We start from the raw sequence: 15,908 nt of genomic DNA on the forward strand, positions 1-15,908 counted from the left end.
GGATTCTACCTCCCATCGCTGTTCCCCTCCCCCTCCTCACCCCACACCCAATCAGTATTCAACACCTCCACCTGAAACCAGCAGGAGCGGGACTCGTCCTATCAGCTCTCACCCCGTTTCATGCCCCAACCAATCAGTCCACACCTGGCTCTATATAAACACACTCCTTTCTGAATAAAGCGGAACTAGTCCCGCACTTAGCTTTGACTCATGTCTCTGTGTGAAATTCTTTCATATATTTGTGACAAATGTGGAGTAGAATAGACTGGTGAGCTCTTAGAGCTTGGGGGAAACTTGTCATAGATTGAATGTTTGAATCTCTTAAAATTTTATCCATAACTGTTATGGAATGCACAAGAATTACAAACTACCACGCATATTGAGACAAAATGAAAGGAGAAAAAAGGTTCTTTAATGAGCATGCCAGGCACTAGTGACTGGGAGCCAGCTAATGACTCAAAGAACTCCCAGTACCTGAATTTTGGAAGTACAGAGTTTATAAAGGCAAAAATCAAAAAAAAAAAAAAAAAAAAAAAAAAAAAAAAAAAAAAAAAACCCAAGAACAACTGAGGCACATGTAGGTCAGAAAGACCCTGTGGAGATAGCTGTTTTGATTACATGAGATAATTGTTTTGATTATACATTTCAGAGTCATTTTGTTATACATCAGGGCCCCAGTCAGGGAGAAGAGAAGGTCTTACTGTACTATCAACATAGATACAGCTTCAGGAGACTGAAAGGAAAACATTAGGAGCAAGCTTACACTGGAGTCAGGTCAGAACAAAATGGCGTTACTTTTTTTTTTTTTTTTTTTTTTTCCCATTTCATTACCTCATTTCTTTTTAGGGACCTTCAAATCCTTGATTTTGGCTTAGGGGCAGATACTGGGTCCTGAGGATCATTATTATTAATCACTTTTACACAAGAACACTTTTTTATAGCCTCTAACTTTACTTACTTTTGGTAGGGCTGACATAAGTGTACATCTTCAGTTTTAGTTAAAAAAAAAAAAAAAAAAATTTTTTTTTTTTTTTTCTTTTTAAATGTCCATGTAGAACTATGCTCAGGCTATACTCTCCTGCCAGGTGTTTCAGACCAAGTTGGTCAAAACTGACCTTGTTTTTATCTATTTTTAAGAGTCAGCTGAGATTGTCTCCCTGATCAGGGTGACTTACCAAAGTTGCAGGGTCCAAAAGAGTCTTATTATTCCCTGAGTTTCAACTGACCTTAGAGGGCAATGGCCAAAATATTGGTTGAGTTTTCCTCAGTCCTTTTACTTCCTTGACTGTGGTCTCCAAGTTTTTGGTTTTAAACATCCAGCAAGCCAGTTTCACCAGTCTTAGAGAGGGAGTAACAGGTTATAACTTTAACATCTATAATTTTACAGTTATCCCTTTAATTTAATTGGGATCAGTATTAATACTAGAAGTCAGCATTATATACTATATGTTCTGTAGGTGATGACTTATTATCTCGAATTAACCCAGGTTGTTTTTTTCAAAGCAGCACCTCTGCAAAACACTAATAGGCGACAGTTATAAAGTTTATAAGGAAAATATAAAATGAAATTGACAGAGCAAAAACATTTAGTTTGTGTACTAGCTATGAACCAAGAAAAATGACTTTCATGATCTTGAAGCTTTACTTAGTTATACATTATAGCTCTTGTTTGATATCACAGTAATCTTTATAACAAAAATCAACCTTTTGAACACAACTTTAAATCAGTTGAAGTCTAGCCTAATTTGGAGCCATTTTAACATGGATGAGGGGTGATGGCAAAGCCTTATCTCAGGTAAGCCTGGGCTCTTTACAAATAACATAATACAACTTTACATCTGAAACATGAAAGAGAGCTTTTATCTTTTTTGTGTGTGGAAAAAGTGGCAGAAATCTTCCATGTTTTACAATGTCACCTTTAAACAGATCAGGTTCTCCTTAATATCTTTTTAAAATGTATTTAAATTCCAATTTTAGTGCGAAGAATAACACAAAATTGTATATATAACTTGCTGACAAGAGTTTACTTTATCCAACTATAAGACACCAAATGGCATAAATAAATACCAACCAAATTTGCTATTTCTGTACAAATCTGAAACTTTTGCTACACATAATTTTAGTTTGGAGAAACACCAAGTTGGCAAAGTATTTTCCCAAACTTTACATTTAACCAAGTTTAACTTTTTAAAGTACAATTTAGAATCCAAAGTGTATGGTAACAATAATCATAAGTCTGTATGGGTTAACAGAAATCAAAGGATAGCCTTAAATCTCTTGTACATTTAGGAAACAGTGTTAATGATCAGAAATTGACTTAGTCAAAGCAAACAGATATAAGACAGGTCTTTAAACTTTTACATAACACTTAGACAAGGATTAGGTATAGTTCATACAGTACATATACTGCATACATATACCTAGTCTCACATATTTTGGGTGTTAACAATATTGTTATAACCTAAATAACAGTTATTTGTTTAACCAGTTACAAAGTAATTATTTAAGACTTTAAAAGAGGAACACACCTTAATTTCTTTAAAACTCAGTTTCCCCAAGTAATAAAACCTGACAAATACAAGACATTATCTTGATAGGGGCATATCAATATTTTAGATTTTGTTTCATATCAGTACATTGAAGTTTAAATAAATTTAATTGACTGTGTTAATTATAGCCAATTTAATCACAAACACAAACTTTTTGAAATTTACCCTTTGATTACTCAGACCCTCTCATTATTTACTTAGACCTTTCTTATCACTTACTCAGACCCACTTATCACTTAACTCAGATCCTCTTGTCACTTACTCAGAATTTTTTTCTTCCGAACACAAGCCTTATATATAATTCCCATCAGAAGCCTTATATCTAATTCCCATCACAAACTTTAGATCTAATTTCCCATCACAAACCTTCTTAAAACTCTCTCCCTTTATAAACGTTCTTATATCTTTTTTCCTTTAAACTTTACAATTTGAAAACAATCTTTATAAAATTATAAATTTAGACAAATTACTCCATTTTAATAAGATGAAATGCTTTATATAACTGACAGTATTCTAATTGAAATGCAGTTGAAACTTTTGGACCCTTTCTTAAATTTATATCCTGAAACAGACCTTATGAATGTTATTTGTGTATTTAATTTACACAACAAATTTTATTTCAGGAGAGTATTGGAAAGTGAATGGATACTATTTTAGCAAAAACTGTTTTTGCTCCAGTGATAACCATTCTCTAGCTAAATGTGGTGTCCTGTCAGAGCTTAAAAGGAGAAATTATTCTTGTCCCCCAAGTAATAAACTAAAGGTCTGGAACCTATCGCCACATCCTTTGTGGCTAGCAGCCTCCACCCTCCAGGGGCAAAAGACAGGGAAAGGTAGGGGAGAGGCCAGGTTCTCTTTGGCCATTTTTTACATCCCAGGCAGCTTTTGACTGGCTCACCAACCAGTCACGCGCCCATGCAGGCTGCTGCTGCGGGCTCGTGTTGAGCATTTGTCCCCAACAACTTCTCCGGGCTGGCTCCCAAGCCGAGACTTTCGCCCCTCAGCAGCAAGCTGCTGCCAGACTGGGTGCATTCTGCACAGGAGCAGCCACTGCGACCCCTGCCCACCCCAGGAGTTGACCTTTGGTAGTCAACGGTGGCTCCGCACCTCCTCAACTGGCCAGCAGGAGGCCGCAGGGGAACCCCCCGACCCAGGGTGTGTGCCTTGTGCCTGGGCCCCCCCGCACAAGGCAATGGGCAGTGCTCCGAGCCAGAGGGGGCGGATCCAGGAGCAGGCTGGGGTGGTTGGAAACTTCCCATCTTAACGCGGGAGTGTCTCCACTGCACCTGGGGTCAGGCACTCGGGTGGAGGGAAAGAGGGACAATGGAGAAGTCTGCAGCCAAGTGACAGGAAAAAAAAAAAAAAAAAAAAAAAAAAAAAAAAAAAGCTCAGAGCACAGAATTTACATGAACAGGACAAAACTAACAAAAGACTTAGAGGAAGAGTGTAGTGGAACTGTCAAGATAAACCCAGAAAGGGGTCAGCACCGCTGATGTAGTATAGGCGACGAGGGCAGAGGAGTTCTTCCCGCAGGGAGAGGCGAGTACCCGGGTCCGTTTCCGATGGCCACTAAACCAAAGTGAGCTCAGAGAACGGTCCAGCTCCTTTCCTCAGAACAAATAACAGAGACCAGACAGGACAAAGACATTGAGGAGGACATATATTTAAGGAAAGTATCTACCCAGAACATATTCAGTCATTCGTGCAACAATACAGCGAATCAGGCAGTCAGACAAATCCAAAAGCAAGCAGCCAGACAAAACACAACCAAAACCAAATTTTTCAAGGGCTATTGGCGTCCCAATATAATGTGAGAGAACTGGGGAAGGTTCCTGTCAGGCGCTCTCTTCCCAACCCAAAACCAGAACTGATGTCAGTGAGGGTTAGAAGAACCGGATCCTTTTGGTGTCCCGGAGTACAGCAGTCATTCCAGACCTCCCCAGACTCAGTAGGAGGTATGGGGCCCTGGGATCATCAGGGGACTTCCCTTGCATCTTCCTCACTGATAGGGAAGGTCCCAAGCCAGGCTGAGTCCCAGGTTGTGGGGTGACCTCGCAACCTTCCCCCATCTCACTGAGGGCTCCAAATGTTACCAAATGAGCAAGGATTACAAACCACCACGCATATGGAGACAAATTGAAAGGGGAAAAGGGTGTTTTAATGAGCATGCCAGGCAAGAGGTGGCTGGGAGCAGGTAACGCCTCAAAGAACTCCCAGCACCTGAATTTTGAAAGTACAGAGTTTATAAAGGCAAAAACCCACAAAAACCACAAGAACAATTAAGGCACATGTAGGTCAGAAAGACCCTGTAGAGATATTTTGATTACATGAGAGAATTGTTTTGATTATACATTTCAGAGTCATTTTGTTATACATCAGGGTCACAGGGAGGTGGGAAGGTCCTACTGTACAGTCAACATAGATACAGCTTCAGGAGGCTGAAAGGAAAACATTACAAGCAAGCATACAATGGAGTCAGGTCAGAAAGAAATGGTGTTATTCCATTTCACTAACTCCCAATGTGATATTAGAAGATGAAACCTTTGGAAGGTGATTAAATCATAAGAGTGGAGCACCCATAAATAGGATCAGTGCCATTATAAATAGAGACCCAGAGTGGTCTCACCACCATTCCACCAAGGGAAGATAGAGAGAAAAGATGGCCATCTGTGAACCAAGAAGCAAGCCCTCATCAGACCTGACCATGCCAGTTGACTTCCAACTTCCCAAACTATGAGAAATAAATTTGTTTATAAACCTCCAATCTATGGCACTTTTGTTATAACAGCATTATCTGACTAAATTAACCATTAGCAAGGAAGCAACATAGTGTAGCAGAAAGAACTCAGATTTTTGGAGTAATGAAGACCCAGGTTTGGAAGTCCAATGTGAGGCAATTTACATAATCTCTTTAAGCTTCGATTTCTTTGTAATTCTCCCTACCCTTCAGGATTATGAAGAAGAGAAATAATGTTTGCAAAATATAAGGTTGACAGTCAATAAATAAGAGAGATCACTATTGTCTAGTTCATATACTTCAATTTTCATGAAGATACTAAATCTACAGAAATAAAAGACCCAAAGTCATATAACTAGAGATAAGAATAAGCCCAGTTCTTTTAATTCTGGCATCTCATTTTAGTTTGCTTCTCTCAATCTTTTTTTACTTAACAAATATTTATTGAGCACCTGCTATGTTCCAGGTTCTGTGATGGCCTGGTGATATAACAGTGATCAAGGCAGACTTCTCAGAGTTGTTAGTTCAGCAGAAAGTACGATGAACCGAATGTTTTTACTACGTGTTTTTACATGTTACTTCATTTATTCAACACTAGAGTTCTGAAATTCTGGATGATATTATCCTACCTTCTCCATTCCTAGATAAGGAAATTAACTCAGAACACTTTAGAAATTTGTGTAAGGTCAGATAATTACCAGAGTTAAGTGCTAGAATTCTGACTTTATTTCAGAGTTCTCACCACCATTTTTTCTTCATTTGTTTACTCAACAGTTATTTCTTGGTCACCTAATAGTCATTGAAAGAAACTCCTGTAATGTGAGCATAAACACACTGCACACACTGATTATTCAAGGACCTCAATGCACTATTAAGTGTTTGCATAACCCATGAAAACATTTTTCTATTTAAATACATAGTGATATGTTAGCTATAACAAACATCAACTATTTCATTTACGAAATTGTGCTTGATAAGAATGACTTGTTAAGAAGGGATGACTTGGAGGAGTCTATGACTCTAACAGTTTGAGCATGATGTGCACAAAGATTTAGCTTCAAGATGTCCATCACATTGTAGCTCATAATAATGAAAAACTGGAAACAATTAAGATATCCCAAAACAGATGATTATGTGTACTATATACAGTACATTCATGTGATCAAAGGCTGTGAACATATCAAAACAAGTAGAAAAATGTTGAATGAACTGGAAAGCTGTCATCATATAAAATATTGCAAAGAAGAAATGAGAGAAATATATAGAACAAAATGTACACAGTGGCAGTATATGAATTATAAGTGATAGAAGTGGGTTTTCAACCAGATTGTCTAATTCTAACTCAAGTGGATTTTTTCCACTTAATTTCTAATCATAAAGAATCTATAATTCAGTCTCTCCCATCAGGTAATTAAAATGTTCTTGGGAAGGTAGAATTTATACACATAAAAATGCTTACTGAGTAAGAACAGTTGATAAGTGTTCATTTCTCCTCTGTATATTCTACAATTATTGTTCATAATATTGGAAATTATTTTATTAAAGTAATTCAGAATATAAATGATAGTGTATCAAGCAGTATAGAAAAGCTTATTATAAAATGAATCAATAAATAAATGTCTTGCTCCACATCTTTTCAATTCCCATTCCTTATTCTAATTATTTTATTTTTATTTTTCAGGTAATAACCTCAGGTAGCAAAATTTATTAAATTTTAAATTATATCTCCACCATGACAAGTGACTATTTAAATCACACTACCTCTCTTCTCTCCCTTTTTCAATGTTTACTGTCATTGTTGTTTTAACTTTAATGCTTTTAGACTTTTGATAGTATTGCTTAACTTAGTCATTTCCAACTAAACCAAATATGCCCTGCTTTTACACTGGAGAGACTCTAACATTTTGAGACTTGAAAAAATAAATGTCTATTTTGCTGTATCAAACACAGAGGCAAGAAAATAAGATTGCCTGAGGCCAAAACCAGGTTCACCATTTATTCAATTTGTAGCTTCAAACAAGATATTTGACCCATCTTCTCCTTACCTTTAATGTTCTAAGATTTCCAAGGACATATCTAAGTGAACATTTTGTGCGCCTTTAAAAATCAGAAGTCTCTAGGAAATCTTCATTAATTTTTTGATAGAACTATCTTTCATTTTTTTCTTATTTTATCCTGAAGTCCTTGTTAATTGAAAGTAGGACCTCCTAAGTTGATTATATATGTTTCTCATCCTTCTTCCCACCTCTTGCATTTCTTTCTCTTTTTCTTTCTATTCTAAAACTGTATTGCCCAATAAGGTAATCACTAGCTACATGTGGCTATTTAAACTTAAATTAATATATACTAAGTAAAATTTAAAATTTAGTTCCTCAGTCACATTAGTCACATTTCAAGTGCTTAATAGATATATATAGCTCTATTGGTTAATACTACTCTAGGAGATTTTGTCAACATTAGGGGGCTTAATTACTAATTTTTTTTATTTCTTAATCTACTTTTAATCTAGAAATACATTTTAGTTCTCTAACTGTCCCTTTTTAGAGCATTCTGGTCTTGTCTCATTTAATTTATTTGAGTAAATTAATTAGAGTTACTTTTTAATTGACACATATGAGTTGTTTATAATTATGTCATATGATGTGATGCTTTGATCTGCATAAACTGTGGAAGAATTAAATCAAGCTAGTTAACACATTGATTTTTTGGTGTTAATATTTGAAATCTCCTCTCTTAGCAATGTTCAAGTATATAATACATCATTATTAACTGTAGTCACCGATGGTATATAATGGATCTCCAGAAATATTCCTCTCATCTAAATGAAACTTCGTACCCTTTGACATCTCCCCATTCTCTGCCCATTCAGCCTCTGGTAACCACCATCCTTCCCTCTGTTTCTATCATGCTGACTCCTTTTCAAGTATAAGTGAGCTCATTCAGTATTTGTGTTTCTGTATCTAGCTATTTCACTTAACATAATGTCCTCTGGGTTCATCCATGTTGTCCAAATGACAGGATTTATTTCCTTCTTACGGTCAAATAGTATTCCATTGTGTATATATGCCACACTTTCTTTATTCATTCTCTGAACACCTATATTGATTCTATATGTTGGCTATTGAGAATAATGCTGCAATGGACACGGGAACCAGGTACCTCTTTAACAATGAAATTATATCTCCTTAGAATATATACCATGAAGTGAAGGTAAGAGTTAATATTCAAAATACATAAGGAACTCAAACAACTAAATAGCAAAAAAAAAAAAAAAAAAAATTACAAAGGAAGTAGAGGTCTAGCCCAGGGGTAGAGCACATACTTAGCATATGTGAGGTCCTACATTCTACCTCCAGAATCACAAAAATAAATAAATAAATAAATATGGACAAAGGACCTGAATACACATTTCTCAAAAGAAGACATAGGAAAGATCAACAGGTATGTTCAACATCACTAATCACCAGGAAAACACAAACTAAAACCACAATTATCACTTCATCTGTTAGAACATCTATTATCAAAAAGATAAAAGTGCATGTGCTGGTCAGGATCTGAAATAAAGGGAACCTTTGAACACTGTTGGTGGAAATGTAAATTAATATGGTCATATGGAAAACAGTATGAAGTTCAAACAATTAAAAATATAGATGCCTTTAACTTCTACTTTCTGAATTATATCTATTTTCTCTGTGACCAGTTTTTCCATAATCTTTAATGCTACTGACATTATATGTACAAATATTCTTAGTGGCCCCTTTATATCAATGAAAAGATATGAGTTTCTCTTGATTTGCATAAATAGGTTTGTTTTCACAGTAAGTAGGAAAATTGTGGAAGAATTGAGAATCTGTGAGTAAATGGCTAGATGGCTGCAAACCACCACGCCTCCGAATGCCATAATGGAGTCGTTTTCCTGGAGAACCAATGTCTGTATTAGAGGCCTTAGCTCTCAATCTATTGTTCAACAAATATTGATAGAGCTCCTACTATAATCCAGACTCTCTACTAACTAGACAAAGTCCTGCCCTCAAGAAGCTTACATTTAGCGTTTCTAGAGAGGTTGCTAAATTTCTTTAGGGAAGAAATTTGGAGATTTTGTTAGGAAGGTTAGGCAGTAAATGTCCACATGTCTATGCTCTGTGCTCTAAAGTGAAAGAAGAAGGGAATAACCATGGAGAAAAACTTCAGTCTCTGTTCCTGTTGACAGTTCTCTTTCACCTCTGTCATACCTGCTAATTCTGTGTCCAGCACATCTCCAGGTTTTGATGGTCAACTCTGACATTCAAGACTTTAGTTGTGGGGACTGGGTTGTGGCTCACTGGTAGAGTGCTCACCTAGCATGTGTGAGGCACTGGGTTCAATTTTCAATAAATATAATAAAGATATCATGTCCCCAAAAAATGACTTTAGTTATAACCTTTAAAGATAGTTCTATATTAATCAAATTTTTTCATTACACATCCCCCCCCCTCCTTTTTGTAGGAGAATTGAGCAATTGGGGTCTTTGGTAATGATAGAATTGTTTGAGGCTTATTGTACTGCGGTCTACTTTTCTTAAGTACCAGATAGAGAGCAAGCCTCCTCCTTCTGTCATTCCCTCTGAGTCACTACCCACCCAGAGCATGAGTATTAATTAAATGGTCTTGAGTAAGCACTGAAAAAATAGAAGCACTTGTGAAAGGACTTGGGAGTCCTTAGAGACAAGGCAAGATCCAACTTTGACTTTCTAAATAGGAACTATAACATAAAACCACAGACATTTAAAGATGGAAGAGTTCTGTGCTCCTCACTATGAACCTCTCTTGTCTCCCCTCTTCCCCGTGGTAGGATTCGTTCTATAATTAGCCAACAGGTAATGATTCAGCCTCTACAGGAACAGTACTAGTGGCAGAGATTTCATTGTTTTATGAGCAGCACATGTCATTGTCAGATCACTCTACTCATTACAAGTTCTAAGTAAGAACTAGAGTCTACTTTCTAGAAAGTTTCAACCTTTGATTACAGCTATATTCTCTGGCATTGCACAGAATAAAGAACTCAAGTTCACAGAAAAGACTGTGTGCTCAGAAACATATGCTTAGACATTTCAGTTCTGGCTCTGCCATTTGTCCATAGACAAGTTGCTCAACATCTAAGAGTCTTAACTTCCCTATCTGTTAAAAGAGGATAATAACTACCTATACAGTCTGTGAGGGTTAAGACAGCCCATCTAAAGTGCCTGACATGTCATGAGTGTTCAAGGAACATTAATTCCTTTCTCTCCCACACCCTTGAAAACCCTTCAGATATTTGAAGACAGTTATTTATATCTTCCTTAAGTATGTCTTTCCAATTGAGCCTGAACATACCCAGTTTCCCTCAACCACTTGTCACGATACTGACCAGTGAGCTCCAGGACAGGGAAACATGTTTATTCAACTCTAAACACCCCAATGCCTGGCATAGTGTTTGAGAAATAGTTGGTACTCAGGGAATATTAATTAATCAGAATTAGGGTGACATTCCTGGGCCAATCCTAATTCTCAGAAGTCACCTCTTTTGGGGGTGATGCTGAGAAATTGTTCTTAGATGTAACCTCTCAGAATGAATTTCTCTCCAATGTTCAATTACCCTCTACTTGTGTTCATTTCAGGAAACTAAGAACAAAGTTTTTGTTCAATAGCAATGCAGTTTAGTTTCTCACTTAATTATCCCCATCTCTTTGTTAACTTGGTCTTTGTCTTTTACGCTTGTTTCCATGACTCTGTTGTCTACTTCTTACATCCATTGAAAAAGAAATGAGGATATAAAACATACTCTAGTCTCATTTTAAACATCTAAGAAAACAACTAGATTTAAATCTTCTGTTAATTAAATACTCTTTACTAAGAGAGACCAGTTCTGAGGTAATAAAAACATTTTCCCATTCAGCATCTCAGGCTCATTTCTGTCCTTACTTCAGCCTCCTGGCTCCTTTTTTGTTGTTGTTGTTACAAAGAGAACACAGTGATGTGTATGCTAATTTCTAAGTTCCTTGAATTACAAAAATGCCTTTTAAAAGTAGTTGTCAATTATATTCTTAAATAGCACATCTTAGGTAAGCAAGGTCCAGCACCCAACAAGAGATTTTTTTCCTCCTAACTCTGCCTCTGGGGCAAGAAAAGCAAAGCATTAAAACAGCTGAATCAACTGGTATCTCCACTTTTGTCATATGACTAAATGGAGCCTTTATTTTTAAACACATGATTGACATTAATCTCTCAGGGTTAGGTCAAATACAGGCCATTCGGCATTCAGAGAGAGGAATCAGATGACTTCTGAGCCCTGTGACTTGTCGAACAGAAACGTAATTGTGTCCTCAGGTTAAAAGAAAGAAAGAAAGAAAGAAACACTATCCTGAAGCCCTGAAGATCCCACAAAATTCTAATCTGCAAAAGTCCATAAATATAAAAGGAACCCTTACCTGTTGCTTTGCATGAGTCTGAAACTAAGACTTAATTGAAGCTACCTAAAGAAGGAAATAAAAATAAGACAAGCAGAGAAGCAAGGGAGACTGGGCTTGGTGGTGATGAATCAGGTCATTAGACCCAGAGGGTGTCTCCCTCCTAAATATGCAATTAGAGACTCAATAAAAGGTCCCAGTGCCTACTGCCGGCTCAGAGCCCGCTGTCCCACATTCCGCTTGCTCTCACTTGAGAACAAGGTAAGTCTCAGACTATCTGCTAGAACATATTAGGGATCTCAGGGGCTGCTTCACTTATTCGTAAAGTTGTGTTAATAGTTCAGAGGAAACATACTCTAAGCTAAACTCTACTGATAATATTAAATGGGGAATCCAGCTATCTAAAATGCATTCTTTGCTTATGGAAACTCTTTGATCATTTTCTTTTTTACAAAATATTAACTGGGTAAAATAGGTATGGATGTTATTTAATAAGACTCAGGACTCAGATCTATATTAAAATGAAAATGTAGACTCATTTTAATTATGGACCATATCTGAAGGGTTAAAAATGTTTAACCAGTAAGTTCAATGGAACTGTGTCTTCCTGTTTAAAAACATGTTGCTTCCAACTGCAAATGCAGTGGTTGACTTCTTTGGCATTACTTCTTTTTCCTCTAGAAGTTTTACTAATTAAAAGTTATAAGGTCTTTCCTAAGCAGAAGAGGCTGGGCAGAGCCAAGGTTGGAAGAAAGCAAGTGAGTATTCTCAAATGAGGCTCAAAAGACTGATTTCCTCTGTTGGCTTTATTTGTGCATCTCAATACTTACATTTGAGTTCTTTTTTCACCCTCTTCTTACAATGAAACATTCTCTGAACACATGAGTACTGTTACTTACTGAAGGGTAGGATACAGTGTCTCTTCTAATAACCTGTGCTAAATCTGATCTCATCATAAGAACCAAGGCAAAACTAAATCGTTCCTAGAATGATATCATATTTCAAGATAAGAATAGAGCAGGTGATGTAATCAGAGTTGGAGAAGGAGTAGAAAGGATGATCTTAGTATTTCCTTCCTGGAGGAACTATCCTGGGAAATGGGTTTTGTTTGTTCTTTCTTGCAGTCTCTCCTGAGTTTGTAAAGATGCCTCGACTCCTGAGAAATGTCCTCTGTGTAATTGAGACATTCCACAAATATGCCAGTGAGGATGGTGACAAGGCAAGGCTGACCTGCAGAGAGTTGAAACGGCTCCTTCAGGGCGAGTTTGGGGACTTGCTTCAGGTGAGGTGCTCCCAGAGCTGGGAAATTTTTATCCACTTTCCAGGTCTCCATAATCCAGGCAAGGTCAGTTTAGGTCATCTCTGCACGTTTTACATCTGGCCATCAGTTCTCAGCACTCGCTGATTTTTGAACAATTGCTTGTGGTCTCAGTTGCCTATCATGTGTAATTGATTAGTCAGTCCTACAGAGAAAATGAGGCTTTCATTACTGGGACTGTTGCTTCAGAAAAGTAGACTTATGAGTGGAGTCACAAACCATGATGCATCTAACTAAAACTCATAAGGGATGTAAATGCTCCTTTGTTGTAACTCTCTGGTGAAAGGTGACAACCACAACCAATGAATTCTCACTGTTTGGGAACGTTTTGCTCACTCTTGAGGAATAGGGTAAATAAACAAATAAATAAATAAGAGAGGTTTTTGTTTGTTTGTTTTTGTTTTGTGGTGCTGGGGATTGAACCCAGGGCCTTGTGCATGTGAGGCAAGCACTCTACCAACTGAGCTATATCCCTAGCCCAAAATATAAGATATTCTTAAGATATAGATACTCTGGACACTTGACCAGATATGAATAAGCTGGTTTCTCATTGTGTTTTCATGCAGCCCCATGTTATGCATGCTGTGGAGAGAAACTTGAATCTTCTGGATATTGATAAAGACAGCACCATCAGTTTTGATGAATTTGTTCTTGCGATCTTCAGTTTATTGAACTTCTGTTATCTTGACATACAATCATTACTGAATTCAGAACCAAGACAGGTGTCTAAATCAGAGAATAAGCCAGATGAAGAGCATGCTGACCTGCCAGAACAAGCTGCTGCCAGGAACTTACCTGCAACACAGAAATCAACTGATCCTGAGGATGACAGTGGAATATCTGAGATCCAAGAACCAGAAAAGGATGCTGATGGAACACTACCTGAGACAAGTAATTCAGAAGAACCCGAGGCCTATGGTAGAACATCTGAGACCCAAGAATCATCTGCACAAGGAAGAGAACATGAAACAAAGGCCCTACCAGTCCAAGGTAGCAGCAAAAATGTTTCAGAAATACCCGATGTTAGAGCTAAAAGAGAAGAAGGACACCGAACAGCAGGGCAGAAAGATCGTGAGAGAATAGCTGAGGCACCAGTCCTGGAAACCCAAACACAGGATGGGAAGTATCAGGAACTCCAAGAATCATCAAAAGAGAAAGATGCTGAAAAATGGTCTGAAACACAATATCTAAGATCAGAAGAAAGGAATCAGAATCATCCTGAAATTGAAGAAGCATCAATCCCAGGAGAAGAGGCAAAATATGCTGAAGAAGGCACAGCAGAAGCATTTGTGAACAGCAAAAACAGTCCTACAGCTAAAGGGACACCAGAAGCAAGAGATAGAACACAAGAGTCAGCACCACTGGAGAATCAGTCTGAAGGAGAAAATGGCAGAACCACTGAGATTTATGACAAGCCAATCATGGAGGAAAGTTACCAGAAGGAGGATCCCGAGTCACCAGTTACACAGAATGAGTCTTGTGAAACTCCCAACAGCCTAACTCTAGAGGAAGGGAACCTCAGCTCAGAGACAAGAGAGCTGCATGTGCGAAGGGATTCCCAGGGTCACAGAGACCCACATAGAGGGTCTATGCAAGGAGGTCAGAATAACAATCCAGATCCCCAGGAACAGGGACCATCAGGTGAAAACAGAGTGCAGGAGGCAGTTGGGCTGTCAGTCAGAGGAACCGATGTTCAGTTCCCAGAAGAACAGGAACAGCCTGCCAAAGGGGAACACAAGAGTCAAGTCTCAGGGAGAAAAGACCCAGGTGCAACTGTGGAACACAATGGACATGCAGAGGCACAGGAGACCACAGCAGGAGGTAAAGACAGAAAGTTCCTGGAAGCAGTGATCCCAAGTGGCCTGGATGCAGATTTCACCGACCATATTTCTGTAATGCAGCTCCCTAAAAAAGAAAACAGCAGAAAAGAGGTAAAGATCCAGGGCCCAGAGACCAAAGAAGAGAAAGGTGAAGCACCAGAGACCCGGGAGACTCTATTAAAAAGTCAGGATGAGGACCATTTGGCCTCCCCTGAAACACATGCAACATTGGAGGAAGAGCATAGAAGTCCTCAAAAGCAAGCAGGAGTAGTAGATGACCAACAAAACCCAGCCAAGACTGAATACAGTTCTTCAGTCACCCGGTTAGGCTGTGAAGAAGGGATGCAGAGAGACCAGGATCCCAGTTCTGTGTAGAGAGGTGCCATCCAATCCAGTGCACTATACCACTACCTACCTGCAAGAGAAGATATGGAAGCAAACAAACACAAATCAAGAGGAGAATCAAAATCAAATCAAACTCAGGCAGGCAGAGCATCAGGCCCAGAGCTTCTTAATTTTCTACAAGAGCAAATTACCAAGTAAATAGCCATGGGAATCACCACCAAAGAAACACCTGACCAAACAAATAAAATCTGTAAAAATTTTACCATACCTTGGTACTCCCAAGTGTCAAAGTGAACTTTCTCATCACAAAATTTATCATTTATCTGTCACTAAAAATAGAAAAATTCCTTCCACATCTTTAGTAGGTGCCAATACTTCAACTGATTCATTGGTTTTTAAAAATACAGCATTAGAAAGTTAGGAAACTTTGTAATATTATCTTACCTCAAAATATTAATTCATAGGTTATTCTGCTTTATGACATTTCCTAGAGGAACTTCAAGTTTATCCTAAAATTTTGTCCCTCAAAATAACTTTGGATATGACCGCAACTTAAAGTAATTGTGATTTTATAGTACCTGATTGAAGTAAACTTATTTATTTATTTGATTCAGGTACAACTAAATCTATGCCTTGTATTTATTCATTCCCTTATTCAACAAACTTTCATTTAATGCTACTCCTTATATAACCCTTTCATAGCTTCTGCTTCAAA

The 15,908-nt window shown here is 37.7% G+C and overlaps 1 protein-coding gene across 1 annotated transcript; it reads left to right on the forward strand.

The window, feature by feature from the left end:
- Positions 1-12,854: 12,854 nt before the first annotated feature.
- On the forward strand, positions 12,855-15,449 carry Tchhl1 (trichohyalin like 1). The gene is given in 3 exon segments (XM_047528299.1): positions 12,855-12,992; positions 13,595-15,256; positions 15,258-15,449. Coding segments are annotated over 3 exon segments (1,938 nt in total). The 3' UTR covers positions 15,396-15,449.
- The last annotated feature ends 459 nt before the right edge of the window (positions 15,450-15,908 follow it).

The sequence above is a fragment of the Sciurus carolinensis genome, chromosome 1 (assembly GCF_902686445.1).
Source record: "Sciurus carolinensis chromosome 1, mSciCar1.2, whole genome shotgun sequence".
Taxonomy (NCBI): Eukaryota; Metazoa; Chordata; class Mammalia; order Rodentia; family Sciuridae; genus Sciurus; species Sciurus carolinensis.